General features: G+C 37.7%; 1 protein-coding gene across 5 annotated transcripts in view; it reads left to right on the top strand.

Moving 5' to 3' along the window:
• STAM (signal transducing adaptor molecule) overlaps nt 1-19,536 on the top strand; it is a 92,444-nt gene that overhangs the window by 64,801 nt on the left and 8,107 nt on the right. The window contains exons 14-17 of one of the 5 annotated variants that reach the window (XR_013827066.1): nt 1,236-3,545; nt 8,572-8,685; nt 11,406-11,590; nt 11,927-12,040. Coding sequence is in view for 1 of the 5 variants with exons in the window: in XM_079912728.1 (XP_079768854.1) it covers nt 1,236-1,434 (199 nt within the window). In the remaining 4 variants the exon portion in view is untranslated. Of the gene's footprint in view, nt 1-1,235; nt 4,268-4,849; nt 4,895-7,492; nt 7,888-8,571; nt 8,686-11,405; nt 11,591-11,926; nt 12,142-19,536 lie in introns of those variants that run through there. The other 4 variants (XR_013827067.1, XR_013827068.1, XR_013827069.1 and 1 more) reach the window with 4 other exon arrangements.

Genomic DNA, 19,536 nt, shown 5'->3' on the forward strand with positions numbered 1-19,536 from the left:
TAGTTTTCCTTCTGCCTTATTGCCACTCTTCAGCCTTCTTTGCCAGTGCCTCTTTATCTCCCTGACTTCTAGCTCTAGAGCTCAAAACGCAGAGTGCTTTTTCCTCTGTCTGCAGTCGCTCCCTGGGGGATGTCATTCAGGTCCCTGACCCTGAACGCCGCTTGTGTGTGCCGATGACCCCCGAATTCGAGCTCCGAGCCCTTACCTCTCTGCTGGGCTCCAGACCCGCATAGCTGACCACCTGCTCACTGGCATTTCTTGGCAGTCTCCTAGGTATCTCAGTTGACATGTCCAAAACTGTGCTTGATTCTCCCTCCCCAAATCTGCCGTGGCCCTTATCTGTAGTCTTTTCCTTTTCAGTGAATGGCTACTATACCAGAGTAGAGTAGGACTTAGTTCTAAGATTTTACCTCAGACATGATGTAAACTTCCTTTGATGGAAGTTCCTTCAAAACTGGACCCTTCCCTCCCCTTTCCTCCATGGCTCTCGCCAGCCGCCCGACGGGCTCTCACAGGGACGATTCCAGCAGCCCCCCAGTCAGGTCACCTGGCTTCTGTCCTGGGCCCGGTGAGCCTGTTAAAGCCAAGTCACATCGCATCGCTCCCGTGTCCACAAGCAGCAGTGTGTCTCCGTCCCACTCCAGTACACGCCAGAGTCTGCACGGCCCTGCATCTGCGGCTCCTCCTCCCTGCTTCTGCCGCGTCACTCTGGCTGTCCAGGCCTCCTTGTAGCTCCTTGAACATGCCAGGCCTTTTCTCTTCTCAAGGGCCTGCTTTTCTCCTTGCCTGAAAGCCTGTTTTCCTAGCTAATCGGTGTCACTCCCTCCCCCTCTTTCCAGGTCTCTGCTTCAGTGTAGCTGTGTCTGAGCAGCCTCCGGGACCACCCTGGATACCCAGGAATCTCTTGTCCCGGGAACTCGGGGGTTCTCCCACGATGCTTTACGTTTCTTCATACCACCTCTTGTTACTACCTCTTGACGTATTATACATTTTTTTATCATCTTTTTTATCCTGTTAGAATGTAAGCTCCATGATGATAGGGACGTTTCCCCCTTCCTTCTTGATGATATCCCAGTGCCTCAAATAACAGCGTTTGGCACGTTAAGCTATTTACTAAGTATTTATTGAATGCGTTGCATGAATGAGTAACTGTTTCATGAACAGCTTTCCTGTTCATCTCTAAACGGCTGGGTAAGTCAGTGTTGACCTAACCGAGTGTTCTTTCCCTTCCACAGCACGATGGGCACTTCCGTTCAAGGAGGCACGTATCCCAGCCAGGCTTCAGTGTATAGTCCTCCTCCTGCCGCCCCCGACGTCACCATATACCAGAACGCAGGGAGCAGCCTGTCCCAGGTGCCGAACTATACTTTACCATCGGCGCTGCCCCAGCCACCTCCGCCCCAGCAGCCGTACTCTCCGAAGGCCCTGCTGTAGGGCTGGGATTCCTCCTTGTGGCAAATACCTGCTAAACGCCGATGACAATGTTACGAGATTCTTTGATATCTTAAGATTTGTTTATCCTCAGCTTATAGGAATCGTATCTTGGTCAGCAAGTTCCAATATTCAAGAAGGGAGACCTCTCTTCAATTTGCACTGACTTTTTAGAGGTCCTCCCCTCCCCCTCCCCCAGAGGAATGAAACTACTTACAACATCTAATTCCTTTCGTAATATGAAAGAATCAGTGCAAGATTATTTGTCTCGTAAAATTACCTGGTCTGCAGAAAGTCAAACTGGCAAGCACCGTTGTGGCAGATGTGTGCATAGATCGCTGTGTAACTTCACTCGTGGCCACTTTGAACCACGGTGGTGATCATGTGAATATATTTAACACTGTTAACTTAATTGACATTGCTGTTTTATTTTAATCATGAGCAACTACCATGTTTCATAATGTTTTGTGTAAATTTAAGAGAATTACACTGTCCTTTTGAACTGCAAGAGAACAATGCTGTAGCATATGTACATGAAGGCATTATGTTGTCCATGTTTCAGTTTCCCATTAAACTGAACCTTCCTTGGAGTAATTGTGCGCTGAACACACGTATGTTATGTCGTTGTGTGGCCTCTGCATACTACTAGCTGTCATCACACCAGCGTACAGTAGCTAAATTTTTGGTGCATTTATAGGAAATGATGATGTTCCCTTTTAAACTTTTACATTTTGGCATGATATTTCAGAATACTGTGGGACCATGAGACAAAATTAAGTTGGACCACATTCTTTATATCTTACTTTTAAAGAAATAATGTTAATTTACTTTTTCCTAGTTGAAGATAGTAATTAGGTTTCTAAGCTGTATACTGTGTTTATTGGTGGCAGTGACACCAAAGATAGAGGCAATGGATAGAAGCTTTGAAACTGGAAAGAAAACATGAATTACACTACGTTTTCAAAGTCTCTTGTAATTATTTAGGCTATAACAAAATTTGATTCATCTGTCTTATTCCACTGCTAGTCTTTTAAATATGTCTTTAACACAGTGTATCCTTCAATTCTTCATTAAAATGGATGTAAGTGGATGTTTCAAAGTCATCTAGATTCCTGGCTTTGCTTAACAGTTTGTTTATTTATTCTTGTCTTTCAAACGGGATTTATGGGCTGCTCTCTCTCTTAAAGTTCTAACTGGAATTATTTTGGCTTCTTATTCAGGAGTAGTTTGAATGAATGCTTTTCTTTTAATCCATATGTAATACGTTTTCTACTGACATTTTAATCTCCTTAAATATTTATAATTTCCCTAGTTTTGTGCTATTATTTAAACAACTGAAAAATTGAGTTGAGCATCGTAGTAAATGAATTGATTTAGTAACAGGTGTCACACCATAAATGAAGATTTAATTTATATTTTCTGAGACTATTATGATCAGGTACTTGCTTTCCTTTTGGCAAATGATTCCATCTTTGGCAAGGTAGGTTCAAATTTAAATCCTCATCTTCAACTTAGGGTGTTTCACCCTAGTGTTGTGTTTTCCTGAGTTTAGAGTACGTTGCCCTCAAATAGTAATTTTAAAATTTGAATTCAAACTTTACATTAAAATTTTTTTAATACGTTGTTTTTTGATGAACATTGTCAAAACCTTGTACTCTTTCGCATTCCAATTTGAATACTCTAGTTTAAGTGATACACTTCGTCTCAAGTCATATTGTATTTTTCTCTTTGTCTTTTGATGAATTCCTGTTTACCAATGGCAAATGTATCATTTTTCCCATTTTATTTTGATATGCTTCATGATGTAAAATTAATGATATATTCTCTAGTATGTGTTTTGCCCTGTAAAAGTCAAAGAATGGTGAAGTGAAAAAAGACTCCCTTTATTACAGTGCATATGCAAGTTTCTTTACCTTTATAAAGATTTAAATGATGAATACTTAAAACTGATACTATATTAGTTTGCAGTTTTCACTTATTAGGTATAAAAATAGCAGACGGAAAAAATTCCACTGAAAAGGAACCACTGTATTTTCCATCTTTCAGATGACATGGCAAGGACGGAAATAGGAAAGGACCAGTTAGGAGCACAGTGATTTTGTTCTGCAACCAGGGTATGTGTTGCACTTGCGTAAAATCTTTCTTTAAAAGATAGCTGTCCCTTTTTAAAGGGAAAAGGATTATTTATAAAAAGAACTAACTATAATGTGAATTTCTGTGAAGCAAATTTTACTTCTCAGTTTATTTCCTTTATAAAGTTTGTGTATCCATAAGCCAGTGACATTTGAATGGAAAAATTCAGGCCAGTTATATACTACTAGCTTGAGTAGCCAACAAACCCCACAGTCAGTTGGATGGACAATATATCAGTGCCCTAAACCTACCTAGTAGGAATAATATGTAGTATGTCCTTACCATGATTTTACAGTCTTTTCTAACTCCCTGGTCCTGCTTCACTGTTACCTGTCTCTCCTACTCAGTGATGAACCTTTTCCTGTGCCCAGAGATTCCCTTCTTTATATTAAAAACTTCTGGACCTTGTTTCTATACCTCTTAATTTTTGTAATTAGAATGCTTAATAGACCCCTAACATTCTTTTCTGATAGATACAATTTTCATATATGACATGTGTATAATTCAGCATGAAACTATCTTTAGTCCCAAGCTTCAAGTTTATACAAGATAAGTTAGTGTCCTATATGATAAACCATGCAACTGCAAAAACTATATAATTATTTTCTAAAATGAGGTCCATTGGTATAATTGGTCAAATTTTTACTTCTTTAATACATTAAAATTAGTTTTCTTTTTCTCATCTTACTGATTGTATTAACAATTATGTAGCATCCTGTTATATAACTCTTTAAATATTTAATAACAAAATTATAGTTTAAATTCTTCACTCATATCATTTTCTAATTAAAAAATTTTTTTTCATTGTTGATGAATCCTTGTACCCTTTAGAATAAATATATAAAAGAAACTTACCTAAATATTTTCTCAAAGACGTTATGTTCAGTTATCTTTTATTTTAGAATCATAGTTCGATTAAGTGTTCTAGTCAAATATCTAGATTATTTTCTATGCTGTTTATAATTACATGCCCCCCTGGTTTTTAAGCAAAGCTGCCTTGAGTTTTATGTATTCTTTTTTAGTGTGGTCTTCCTTTGAAATTATAATACTTAGTAATTTTTTTCCCTGAAGTTTTTCTAGCTTCAGCAATATTTTTTCCTTATAATATTCTAGAGCATTTTAAATCTCAGTGTTTAAAATATTAGGTTTCCTTATTGAACAAAACCTAACATTTTATTGGTGATAACTTGTGGTCATACTGTTTGTTCTTTGTTGATTTTTCAACTCCCTAGCTTTATGTTAATACTTCCCTCTGCCATTATTCTCTGTTTCCTGCTTCTTTTAGAGTCAAGAGTTTCTGATAAAGATTGCAGATTAAATTATTGTGTCGGTAAGCCCTTGTATAAACACGAAAGCAACTGATTCTAATAATCGTTTGATGTTCAGAGACTTAAAAAAAAAGTTATGTCTGTTTTAGAAAAGAGTATATACAAATTCATTGATCTGCTGCCCTCATCAGTAACAAATACCTTTTGAGTTTATAGCCTCAAAATGTGTCTATGTATTTACAAATTATAGAAGTTCTACTGTAGTAGAACTAATACATATAGTACTAATAGTATTAGTATATAGTATATATATAGTATATACTATATGTATTAGTACTATAATAACATATACTACTAATACATATAGCACATTATGAAACACACCAAAAACAGAAATCTTACAGGGCCAGAGATAAATTATTAATAGAAATTCTAATATTTTCTTCCCGTATCTCTGGTTCATTTAGTCTGTGCCCTAGGATGTATATGCCCGATTTGGAGACCACTGTTTCAGAGGTTAAGATTAAGCAGAGGGGAGTACGATGTTACTAAGTTGGCCCTTTGAAGTCAGTATCTGATACTACAGGTGGTGCTTTTCCCAGCAACTCTTATGTTGAGAATTTTCAGACTTACAGAAAGATTGAAATAATGAATTGAACACCTGAGTACACTTCGTCCTGATTGACTAATCATTAACATTTTGTCACATTTGCTTTATCTCTTTATGTATGTTTATATATACGTGTGTGTGTGTATCCATGTTTGTGCATAGGTGTGTCTGTATGTGCATATGCACATATACTTTATTGTGTGAATAGACAAAGTTACAGACTTCGCACTAAACTAGACACCTAAGCATTTCATCTTGTATTTTGTAAGGATAAGTACATATTCCTTCATAACCTAAACCGTTGTCACATCTAAGAAAATTAACAGTAATTCTGTAATATTATTCTTACCAAACATCCCCAAACTGTTTTATAGGGACAGTTTTTTAAAAATCCAGGAAATATATCACATTTTTAATGTCCATTTATTCTCTATTAATCTGGATTGATCTCTTCTTTTTTTCCCCGCCTTTTTAAAGATCTACACCAGTTGTCTCATAGTGTGTCCCACATTCTGGATTTACCTCTTCTTTCTTTATGATGTTATTTAATTAACTTGATGCACTGTTCTCATTATAGTACTCTTTATTATTAATTAATCCCCCCAAATTGCAGTCAGAACTATGTGACTTATGGTTACAGGGGATGAATCTAAATTTTTAAAGCTCGTATCAGAAAACTGTACATATAAATGAACATTGTTAGCCTAAAGTATGGTTATTCTGTATAAGAGGCGGTGTGCTCAGGCCATTGATGCTACCGTGGCTCAGTACAGTTTTGTGTTCTCCCTTTCAAATTGCGTTCAGAGTACCTGAAGAAAATTTGTGCCCTTGAAAAAAATAATTGGCTCCCCTTGTCCACCATTCAAAACCAAATGAGCTTTTCTGAAGCTTGTGAATGTACCTGATTCACTCTGGATGGCTTTTAGGTATTTTAGAAATGTCATCAACAATTATAGCACTTTGTTTTGGGATGTGTACGTTTTGGCATGTTTGTTTAAAAAGACTTCTCTTTACCTTTTAGTCATATCTTCTATTAAGATATTGAAATCACTTCAGAGGAAAGGAAATCCTTTCTTTTTAAAAGTTCTAGTTTTTACTTATTTTCCTCGAATTGGTTGCCAAATTGGAATCAGGCCAACTAAAATTTATACCCACAGTCAAGTTAGAAACACATGCAAGTTACAATAATGTACACTATCAGGTTGTGAAATAGCTTGTTTAAGCCCTTACATTATTTCAGTTGGTTAATGGCTTTTAAAAAAATAGAATAAATGTTTGGAATCCATTGTTTCTGTGGCAGGATATATGAAGTTTCTTAAGTGCAGGATAATTAAATATCTTGTTACTTTAAAAAGAGATATGTAAACAATTGAGAATGTTTTTGATTAATTATGTGTAATATTATGTTAGGCATTTAAGATGCCGAATGTGAAACGTCCATACGGCATGATTATTTTCCTCAGAACTAAAAACACACAAAAAATACCTATGTACTGGTTTTGGATTTTGTTCCTTTTCCCTCAGAGAAAAATAAGTTTCAATTTAATATCTTTGATATTCTGTAATTTAAAAATACAATGATAACAGTTAGTTGTGAAACATGACTGAAGAAGTTGTAGTGAAGAATACGGGTAAATTCATTTAATAATTACCAAAGAAGCTTCATTGTAACAAGTCCATTTCTATAAATGGCAGACGGCACAGGATAAAATGAAAGATTTCAGTATTTGCATTGTAAAATGTCCGTTTTGACCACATGGGTTTTTTGTAAAGGATGTGGTAATACTTTTGGTTGAAGAAAAGAATAAGAACTAAATTATGTTATGGGAGTTTATTGGAGTTCTATTCTGCTATGAAGTGGAAATTTCAGTTCATTGCCCTAGGAATTTAGATTTTAACCCAGATATATCTTTTCTCAAAAGAATATCTTGCTAGATATGTGATCCTGGCAGTTCCGTCAATCTCTTGGGCCTTCTACTTATTTATAAATTGTAGTGTTAGTGTAACTGTTACATGATCCTTTGAAGCTTGCAGAAATTTTGTGCTTCAGATCCTCAGCCTCCCTGCCATTCAGCCTGGATAACTCATCTGTGCCACTGCAGTTACCTCATAGCTCAGAAAAGGAAAAGGTACTGAAACTCGGGAACATGTTTCCAGCACACGGTCATAACAGTATACTCCCTGTGAGTAATCTGGGGATACCTGATGTTCACTAGTAAACTCCTGAGCCTTTTGTTGATGTTTGAGTGACCCCACCAGGAACATCTGCACTTTGAGTAGAAGCACTTTCATTTGATAGTACTTTCACTTTCATTGGGGGAAGAATTAAATAATTACGACTGAAGCATATACTGTTTTCATATCTTCGAGCTAAAGGAGAGAGGTAGCATTGGACTATATGAAATTTTACCGTTTTTGATGTTCTTGTAGGCAGAGTTGGATTTATTGACGTGAAAATGATGATGAAGCCAACATACTATATACTTGCCATCCTTTGGCTCTTTTATTTAGTAAGTAAGCAGATTACCTGAAATGTTAGAGAACTATGGAAAGTAGCAGTTTCCATCTTTGAGGCTGGCCAAGTGAGTCTTTTTCTAATATTCCAAATAAGGTACACAATCAGCAACGGCATGTTTTTACATCACAAATATTTGGCCTAGAAAAATGTCGTTATACATTGTTACAAGTTATTAATGTTAATACACATAAATATTAGCCGTTAAAGGTTTTTTTCTAGCCAACTTTTTTCTTGTATGTCAATCAGTTACATATGTCTGTTATTTTATATAGTTATATAAAACAATTCCAAGGGTAAAATATATATTTTTTAGTTTTCTTGTTTGCACTTTAGGCAATTACATACCCTGCTGGCATTAAAGAAAATTCTTTCCTAAATTAGTTTATGCTGAATCTGATAAAAAAGGCTTATATCAAGTATTCAGTAAGGTAGATGATAAGCTTTTTCGGGGGGGGAAGACAATTTCCAATTGTTATCACTGGTTGTGTTATATTCTCCCTTTGTAAGCAGGAATAGTCACTGACTTCAGAATCTTTTTTGCTGTCTCTTGCTAATTTTTTCAAGAATAATTCCGGGAGTTTATTTTATTGTTTATTTTAACTCTTTTCCAGCACTTATATATTTAACTATGAGGACCTATTTGAAAAGCAAAAAAATACCCCCAAATTTTATTTTATTTGCAACATGACTCTGTTTATGCTTTCAGTGGGGAACGTTAACATTGGGTAAGTGTCCAGTTTATACTAAATGTTTGTTTTATGTATGTTATACTTCACAGTGGTCAGGGAAATTGTTCTCAAAAATTAAGCAGAGAAGCATAGATTAATAGCTAAAGGAGCTGAGTTTAGGCATAAAACATATTTGTTTTTAACAGTTTTGTCAAAAACACTTTAAGATTAAAAACTTTGAAGTATTATTTTCCATTTTTGACGAAGAGGTAAGCGTCATTAAATTAAAATTGACTAGCATGATCTAAATTACTGTGTGTAGTATGTTCTGAAAGTCATATTTCTAAATATTCTTTTTATCTAGTAATTCACAGCTTATTAATCAAATGCTGTGTATAACTCATTTTTTTTCTGGGTATTTACAGCAAGAGCTATTGTCTGAGAAATGTAAGATTCTATACATAATGTTTGAAATCAATTCAAGGGCAACCTTAACGTTGTGTAGCAGATAACTCCTGTATATTGGACTTGAATGGTTGTAATTTTGGTGACCTGGAGCTCATAATAGAATACAGGAAATTCTGTCATTCACGTATGTGCTCTAAAAATCACTGTGCTGTGCATAACTGCAAACTAAAAAAGCCTTAGGTTTTGTGGGGAAAACTGGTTAAACTTCAGCAATGACATACTAAAGAGTAAAAATAAGAACCTAATTTAGGGATTTCCCTGGTGGTCCAGTGGTTTGAACTCCGAGCTTCCACTGCAGGGGACACGGGTTCGATCCCTGGTTGGGGAGCTAAGATCCTGCAGGCAGTGCAGCATGGCCAAAAAAAAGAAAAATCTAATATAAACAGTATTAACTGTTTTACATGTTAAATGGTTTCTAGATCCATGAATATTACAATAAATATGGCACTTTGCCTTTAAAGAGACCTGAGGCATGCCTGTGGGAGTGGGTGTGGGAAGGGTTGTGTTTGTGGATTGACTGAAGGTGGGCGGAGGGCCCGCTGGTGTCGGAGGGCAGGTTGCGACACCAGACCTGGGTGAGCTGAGGGCGCTGGTGGTGTGAGGTGTGCACGCGTGTGTGTTTTGCCTATTCCTGCATGTGTTTTGTGCGTTCAGTTTAGCCGGGTGCACTTCCCCCACCATTTCTCCTGGACGAAGCCACGCAAACTGGAGTTTGCATTTTGTTCACATTGTTCCTCAGTGTTCTCTCCTGCAGCAAGCTTTGTTTTCCAAACAGTCATTATATCAAAACTGACTCTCAAAGTCATTTAGAGATGGAGAATGAGTGGCTAGTCACTATTAACTTCTAACTTAAAAAAATACCTTTTATACTTTTAAGCGATTGATAAGAATTATGGATATCTAGGATACAAAGCTTTCTTTCCCCCTACTAGATCAGAAAGGATCCCAGTTGAGCATGTGAGCACATTCAAATTCAAAGAATTATGCGTTTTGCTTTATTATAGTGAGAATATATGCCCTACAACCTTGCCCTCTCCTTCCAAAAAAGAAAGGAAAATTAAGGAAAACCATTGTATTCTGAGTTAAGTGGGCATAGCCATCATGCCATTATTTCCATTGATTTTTAAAATTAACTATTAATTTGTCCTTCAGTTGGCTGACTTTTGAATGTGTACCAGGTTTTCAAGGTTTACTAACTGATTTCTAAATTTTTACCTATTTCGCAGCACTAAATATAGTAGAAGTACTTTTACAAATCAGAAAATATGAATACAGGTTATTTACATGTTCATTTTGACATCAACAGATTTTTGTTTTGTTGGACAAAATTCCTCCATTTATTTCTAAAGCATACTGTGTAAATGAGCGAGTCTTCCTAGGGTTGAGGTTATCCGTGTTGGTCACATCTACACTGGCTTATTGCATTCACTTTTCCTGGTCCTCAGTTTAATCATCTATAAAGTGAGTTATGTCTCTTAAGTTCTGTTCCAGCTGCACTTCCTCCAGGTGATGTGAAAAACAGCATCGCTTTAATTTTATTTATTTAACAAGCACTTGTGTCGTTCTTACTGTGGGATGGGTACCACTCTAAGTGCTTTTCAGATAACTCATTTAAACTAGGGTGACGTTGGAGGTGAGGAAACTGAGGCAGAGAGTTTGGTAATTTGCTCAAGGTCACCCAGCCAGGTGAAGGCGAAGCAGGGGCTCAAACCTAGGTAAAGGTTGCACTCTTGTCCATCAGTTTGTCATTGAAACATTGATTCACTCTGTACCGTGTGGAAACTCTGGATGCAGCTGTGGAGAATGAGGCAGGCCCCTGCTCTCCAGAATCTTCTCACTAAGGGAGGATTTTGTACTCGTGTGTGTGTGAGTGTGTGTATCCCACATAAGGACTCCAAGGTAGATATCTGTGAGACTACCACATTAGAATGTAAAAATATACATTTTCAGGTGAAGTAATTGGTTCCATGTTTCTAACTGGTTTATTTAAGATGGCTTAAATAAACCACAGGGTTCTAATCTGATGGTGGTAAACTAGGTGAGATTCTTTCAGGGGACTATGGAGACACGATAGTCAAAAGGCCTACTTAATTGATACCTAAGATTAATGATATGTGTAGAAATTAAAATAGTTATGCTGAATCATTTACCTTAAAAGTTCTTAGTCAAACCAAATCCCCTGTATGTATGTTAATATGAGCTTCTTGAGGATCGGAATGGAATCTTTTTCATCTTTTTATCTGTATTGTACCTAGAATAATATTTTTCCTACTGTATTCATTTAAGTGTTGAGTGAATGATCAATTCAGTTTTACAGTGTGCAAGATGATTCTGCAGAGAGCTCTGTGTCTGTCAGGGACCTGCCAGGAAGTCGAATTACACTCAGGAGGTCAACTGCACAAACTTTCGTGAAAGAACTACTTACTGAAGACTAAGGGAATGAGCAAGGGAAGTTGAGGCATCCTCTACCGTCAGGACCCCTGAGTCAAAAGGGGTAAGTGCTCCATAGCAATGCACGGAGCCCAGTGAGAGCTGGACTCATTGGAGGAGGGACAGACGGACAGAGCTGTGACTGGCACAGCAGCAGGAAAGAGGCGCAAGGGGAGTGAATACCCTGGTGTCCCCTGCTGCCCTCGGATCTCCTGCTGGGCCGCTCATTGGCTGAACCCAACTGGAATACAGAATGATGGGGACATCCATGTGGGGGGACAAATGGAGAACAGCCAGCATGGGAGAAACATATCTGGATGTGTCTCAGTCCATTCAGGCTGCTATCACAGAATGCCATAGACCAGGTGCCTTATAAGTAACAGAAATTTATTTCTCACAGTTCTGGAAGCTGGGAAGTCCAAGGTCAAGACGCTGGCAGATTCAGTTTATGAGGGCCTGCTTCCTGGTTCATAGCTGTCTTCTCACTATAACCTCTAACGGCAGAAGGAAGGAGGTAGGCAGCTCCTTGGGGTCTCTCTTATAAGGGCACTAATCCCATTCATGAGAGCTCTGCCCTCATGACCTAATCGCTTCCAAAGACCCCACCTCCAGACACCATCACACTGGGGCTTCGAATTTCAACATGAATTTTGCGGGGACATAAGTATTCGATCTATAGCATGATTGAAGCGTGCATTGTCATTGAATGCAATTTGATTCACTGCTTGCAAAAATATTAAAAATTTTCCTCTATCAATTGTATTATCACATATTTTATGAAAAGCCAGACATGTTCTAGGTGTTTTCCAGTTAATCGTTTAATAGTCACATTGCTAAGAGTTTACATAAAGTACTGAATTTAAATTATCAGTAGGTGGGCTTCCCTGGTGGTGCAATGGTTAAGAATCCGCCTGCCAACGCAGGGGACACGGGTTTGAGCCCTGGTCCAGGAAGATCCCACATGCCGCGGAGCAACTAAGCCCGTGCACCACAACTACTGAGCCTGCGCTCTAGAGCCCACGAGCCACAGCTACTGAGCCAGCGTGCCACAGCTACTGAGCCCGTGTGCCACAACTACTGAAGCCCGCGCACCTAGAGCCCGTGCTCCACAACAAGAGAAGCCCGCGCACCGCAACAAAGAGTAGCTCCCGTTCGCCCTGGTTGCTGCAACTGGAAAAAGCCCGCACGCAGCAATGAAGACCCAATGCAGCCAAAAATAAATAAAATAAATTATCAGTAGGTGGTGCTGCTGAGATTGAATCCAGAAAAATCTATAACAGACACTTAACTGAAAGATTAGGGTTCAGACAGGTTATGTGGGAAAGAATGTGACAGAGCCGTCAATTTCTGATTTATTGTTTTCCATGACATCTGAAAAGCATTGATTTTTAGAATTTTGATTTACTTAATATGTGGAATATTCTGGATTTGCCCAACAAAGGAGCAGCAGTGGATGTGTCTCCACAGAATCTGAAGGATAGGCATGTTATAGATCATTTTCTGACATGCTACACTGGGGATTAACTATTGCCTTCGTGATTCATTGCTTTGAGATGTAAGCAATGAATCAAAATGTGCATCAAGATTTTTTAAATGGTTCGATTTTAATTTCCTGGAGAAGAGAATTACATGCAATTTAACAAGTGCCCCCAGCAGTCCTTGTGGTCACACTGGTTTGGAAAATGCTGACAACATTTTGCAGCCGCCTTCTTCTGGCCTACGTTTCCTTATACACTCGGCCTGAGTTTTCACAAACGTTCTGGGGTCGCAGTCACCTTTGAAAAGGTGAAGAAAGCTGTGGACCTTCTCCCCAGAAAAATTCTCCCACCTAGAGTGTTACATATAATTTCAGGTGTTTCAGAGATATTTACTTATTTATTTATTTATATTTATTTATTTGATGTGGACTTTTTTTTTAAAGTCTTTTTTGAATCTGTTACAATATTGCCTCTGTTTTATGTTTTGGTTTTTTGGCCGTGAGGCATGTGGGATTTTAGCTCCCTGAACAGGGATCGAACCTGCACCCCCTGCATTGGAAGGCAAGTCTTAACCGCTGGACCTCCAGGGAAGTCCTTCATAGATATTTATAGTCCATCTATAGAGGCTATTTTATGAACTCCTGTCCTATAGAATAAGTTTAAAACTCCTCAGTCTAGATATCGAGGCTTCCCCTAACCTCGGCCCACCCCACTGATGGACCCTTTTGCCCCATTATTTCCATCATAACTCAGGAGGTGTGAAGATGAAAAGATTTTATAGATTATGTTCTTGACCATAATGGAAAAATTGAAATCAAAGAACCCGTATGGTTTCTGTACAGCCTGTGTGAGTTCTTCATACTACAGAATACAGTCTATTGAGGAAATGATGTAGGCAGGATTTCATATTTTGCATCATTGACATCTTCCAGGAAAAAAAAAATGGTAAAGGAGATTGCGTTGACCTGTTAAGCCACTTTTTTCTAGATTCAAAGACAAGCCTTTTATTTCGAGCATAATTTTAGGGCCATGGCGTACCACAGGGAAGTGTGTTCTGACAGCACTGTGGTGAAGCATGAGAGTTCACGTCAGGCTTCTTCAGTCTTTTTCCAAAACTTCCTTTGGCATCACCAGGCCTGGATTCTACCAGCAGAGCTGTCAAGTCACTCAAAGTTTTCTTTTTATTATTGAGACTAATAGGTTTGTTACTAGTCTGAATCAACTTAGCAGTTTGCTACTGACTGTAATATAAGTTCAAAGTAGTATTATCAATACAGAGGAAGGTCTATAGACTAATTCCAATATCTTAGGTCAGATCCCAAATAGATATTAAAAATAGAAATCATATCTGGGCCATCACCTCTGTGATGGTGATTTAACCACTACATTGTGTTCACTTCTATATTTATTATAATGATTAGCTAGCTGTTTATGTAAAATTGGTTTATCCAAGCTTAAGTAATATAGGGAAAAAAAACCCATAACTCATGTTGAGTGGCAAGACAAAGTTTTTAAAAACACATGCAGAGTTTTAAAATGTAAACTTAGTTCTTTGTATATATGAGATTTTCATTTATTTATTTCCCATGATCTCGTTTTTTTTAATATATTTATTTATTTATGGCCGTGTTGGGTCTTCGTTTCTGTGCAAGGGCTTTCTCTAGTTGTGGCAAGCGGGGATCACTCTTCATCACGGTGCGCAGGCCTCTCACTATCACGGCCTCTGTTGCTGCGGAGCACAGGCTCCAGACGCGCAGGCTCAGTAATTGTGGCTCACGGGCCCAGTTGCTCCGCGGCACGTGGGATCTTCCCAGACCAGGGCTCGAACCCGTGTCCCCTGCATCGGCAGGCAGACTCCCAACCACTGCGCCACCAGGGAAGCCCCCTTGATCTCATTTTAACAATAGTGTAAAGTTGAAGATGGAATTCAGCAGATGTTTGAGCACCAGGGGGATCTAACAACCACTAAGTGGACAGAAAAAAAGTTGGCATAGCAGGCCTGACTGCCATTTTTTTGAAAGTCCTGTTTCCAAGGTTGGCCCTTGGCTGGCATTTGGGAACTTGGATTTGAGGAGGGTTCCCACCATTCTCACAACTGACAAGAGTGGCTCACTGGGCCTAAGCTATTTGCACAAATGATGTGGTTTATGCTGAACACCTGCTTTCCTCTGGGAGTCTGGAATCTGGGGACATGTCAGGTAGAGCGTACCTACATGATCAGCCCCAGTAAAAACCCCAGGCACTGAGTCTAGAGAGCCTTCCTAGTTGGCAACATTACACATGTGTTTTCACAGCTTGTTTCTGGGGGAATTAAACTCATCCTGTGTGACTCTGGACCAAGGACTCTTAGAAGCTTGTACCTGGTTTCCCTGGACATCCCCCTACGTGCCTTTTCCCCTTGCTGGTTTTGCTTCAAGTCCTTTCAGTGCAATAAATTACAGCCATGGGTACAGTATGCTGAGCTCCGAGAGGCCTCCTAGTGAATCATCAAAACTGTGGGTGGCATTGGGATCCCTACAACACAACAAGATCCCATCACTGCCTTAAAGGAGGTCACGAATGTGTAAGGAAAGAAAACGTACTTTAAAACTACAGCACGAGGTAGAATTTGGTAAGGCATTCAGTACTATAAGAAGAGATAAGGGCTAATATTGCAACTCGGGAGTTGCACAGGCTTTAGTCATTTCAGTGTTTTGGAGCAAAAGTTTTTCTTCAATTTTATTGTGGTAATAATCGGCACACAAAAAAACCCACGTAATTAACGTGCACCCTTTTGTGAGTTTGGACGTATGTATATATACTCGTGTTACCATCACCACAATCAAGGTGATAACCATATCCATCATCTCCGAATTGTCCTTGTGTCCCTTGGTTTTGTTTTTGTGGTGAGAACACTTAATATGAGATTTACCCTCTTAAACTTTTAAGTGCATAATACTTTAATATTAACTACTGGCACAATGTTTTAGAGCCCATCGCTGGAACTTGCCCATCTCATATAACTAGCTTTATGCCCATTGAACAACAACTTCCCATTTCTCCATCTCCTGGTACCACCATTATATTGTCTACTTCTGTGTGTCTGGCTATATTAGATGCCTCATATAAAAGGAATCACGCAACATTTGTCCTTCTGTGACTGACTTATTTCACTTATTATGTCTTCAGTGTTGTTGCAAAGAGTAGGGTTTCCTTCATTTTTTTAAGGCAGAATAGTATTCCGTTGTATGTATATACCACAATTTCCATATCCATTGGTGCTAGTGGACACTTGGGTTATTTTCATTTCTTGGCTGTTATGAATAAGGCTGCAATGAATGCAGGAGTGAAGATACCTCTTCAAGATCCTGATTTCAGTTCCATCCCAGAAGTGGGATTGCTGGGTCATCTGGTCGATGTATTTTTAATATTTTGAGGATGCTCCATACTATTTTCCATAGCAGCTGTACCGTTTTACATTCCCACCAACAGTGTACAACAAAGATTCCAATTTTTCCATATCTCTCCTCGCCAACCCTTATTTTATTTTATTTTATTTTTTTTGGATAATAGCTATCTCAACAGGTGTTGTCTTGTTCTAGATTTGAGAGGAAAAATTTTGCTTTTTCACACTGAGTATGATGTTAGCTGTGGACTTTTCATATATGGCCTCTATTGTGTTGAAGTAAGTTCTTCTATACTTGATATAATTTTTAGAGTGCCATGAAAAAGTGTTGAATATTGTCAAATACTTTTTTCTGCACGTATTGAAATAATGACATTACTTTTTGGTCCTTCATTCTGTTAATGTGATGTTGTCACATCGATTTGCATATGTTGAACTATCCTTACATCCTAGGGATAAGTCCCACTTGGTCATGCTTTATGATCCTTTTAATGTGTTGTTGAATTAAGTTTGCTAATGTTTTGTTGAGGATTGTTTATATCCATGTTCATCAGGAATATTAGCCTGTAGTTTTTTGTTTTTTTCTTGTGGTGTTTTTGTCTGGCTCTCCTATTAAGATGATGCTGGCCTAGTAAAAGGAGTTTGGATGTGTTCTCTCTTCTATTTTTAGAAGAGTTTGAGAAGGATTGGTATTAATTCTTCTTAAATTTCGATGATAGAATTTACCTATGAAGCCCTCTGGTACTGGGCTTTTTTTTTTGGTTGTTGGGAGATTCTTGATTATTGATCCAATCTCATTATTTGTTATTGATCTGTTCAGTCTTTCTGTTTTTTCTTGACACGGTCGTGGTAGTTTTTAACGTTTCTTCTAAGTTATCCAATTTGTTGATATATCATTGTTCATAATAGTCCCTTTTTTTTTTTAATTTCTGTGGCATCAGTTGTAATGACTCCTCTTTTATTTCTGATTTTGAATTTTCTCTCCTTTTTTTTCAGTTAGTTCAGCTAATGGTTTGTTGATATGTTTATCTTTTCAAAAAATAAACTAGTTTTATCTGTTTTTTGTATTGTTTTCTATTCTTTATTTCATTTCATCAGTTTCCGCTCTAGTCCTTATTATCTCCTTCTTTATGCTAATTTTGAGCTTAGTTCTTCTGTTTACTTGAGGTGTAAAGTTAGGTTGCATGAGATCTTTCTTAATGTAGGTGTTTATAGGTAGGTGTAGGTGTTACTAAAAACTTCCTTCTCAGTACTGCTTTTGCTGTATCCCCTAAGCTTTGGTATATTTTGTTCTTTTTTTTCATTTGTGTCAAGATATTTTTAAATTTCCCTTTTGACTTCTTCTTTGACCCAGTGGTTGTTCAAGAGTGTGTTGTTTAATTTCCATGTATTTGTGTGTTTTCCTGATTTCCTTTTGTTACTGATTTCTAGTTTTATTTCATGGAAGAATGCAATAAAATAAAGTAAAAAAGATTTCAGTCTTCTTAAATTTGCAGTGACTTGTTTTGTGACTTAGCATGTGATCTATCCCAGAAAATGTTCCATGTATGCTTGAAAAGAGTATATATTCCACTGCTCTTGGTTTGGAATATTGTGTATAGGCTGTTAAGTCAAATTGGTTTATTGTGTTGTGCAAGTCTGCTGTTTAATTATTCATCTGCCATCTGAAAGGTACATCCATTGTTGAAAATGCAGTATCATAGTCTCCTACTCTTATGGTTTTGCTGTCATGATATGTCTTGATGTATTTCTTTGTGAACTGATGATTTTCCATGGTGGTATGCTTTGATTTCCCTCTTCTTCATCTTTCTTGTATCTACTGTTAGATTTTGCTTTGTGGTTACCATGAGGTAGAACATCTTAAAAATATAAAAGTCTATTTTAAGCTGATAAGTTTGATCACTTATAGAAATTCTACCCTTTTACTTCCCCCCACTTTATGTTTTTGATGTCACTGTTTATCTCTTTTAATATTGTGTATACATTAACAAATTATTGTGTCTACAGTTTTTTTGTGGTTTTTTTTGGCCATGCCATGCAGCTTGTGGGATCTTAGTTCCTGACGAGGGATCAAACCCGGGCCATGGCAGTGAAAGCGCAGCATCCTACCCACTGGACTGCCAGGGAATTCTCTGTCTTTTTAATACTTTTGTACTTTAACCTTTATACTAGCATAAATGATTAACACACTACCATATTACAGTATTAGAGTATTTCAAATTTGACTATATACTTTACCAGTGTTTTATCTTTTCATGTTTTCAAGTTACTGATTAGCATCCTTTCCTTGATGAAAAAAAAACTTGGAAGAACTACTTTTAGTATTTCTTATAGGGCAGATCTAATGGTGATGGAATCGTTCAGATTTTGTTTTTTGAGAAAGTCTGGATCTTTCCTTCATTTCTGAAAGACAGCCTTGTTGGGTAAAGTGTTCTTGTTTGGTAGGGTTTTTGTGTTTGTGTGTTTGTTTCCCCAACACACTGAATATATCATCTGACCCTCTCTTGGCTGGCAAGATTTCTGCTGAGAAATCTGCTGATGGACTTATGTGGGCCCTTATATGTGACGAATTTATTTATCCTTTTTCTTTAATTGTCTCTTTGATCTTAGGCTGTTTTATTATAATGTATCTTGGAGAAAATCTTTTTGAATTGAAAATTTGGGACCTGTTAGCCTCATGAACTTGGGTGTCCAAGTCTCCCTCCAGATTGAGAACTTCTCAGCCATTATTCCTTTCAATGAGCTTTCTGTCATTTCTCCCTCTTTTCTTCTGCGACTCCAACAATGTAGATCGTTTCTCTCAATGGTGTCCTACAGTTCTTGGAGGATTTGTTGACTCTTTTTCATTTTTTTTTTCTTGGGCTGCTCTGACTGAAGGATTTCATATGACCTATATCCTAGTTTACTAACTTTTTCTATTGTGTGATCAAGTCTGCTATCAAGGCTCTCTGTTGAGTTATTCACTTCATTTTATTCTTCAACTCTAGGATTTTTTTTAATAGTTTCTGTTTCTTTGTTGAACTTCTTATATTGTTCATGCATTGTTTTCCTAGTGTCCTTTAGTTGTCCCTGCTTTAAGAGGGTTATTTTGAATTCTTTGTGAGACTGTTCATAGATCTCCCTTTCTTTAGGGTCAGTCACTGGAGC

This window comes from Stenella coeruleoalba (genome assembly GCF_951394435.1).
Source record: "Stenella coeruleoalba genome assembly, chromosome: 2".
NCBI classification, from domain to species: Eukaryota; Metazoa; Chordata; class Mammalia; order Artiodactyla; family Delphinidae; genus Stenella; species Stenella coeruleoalba.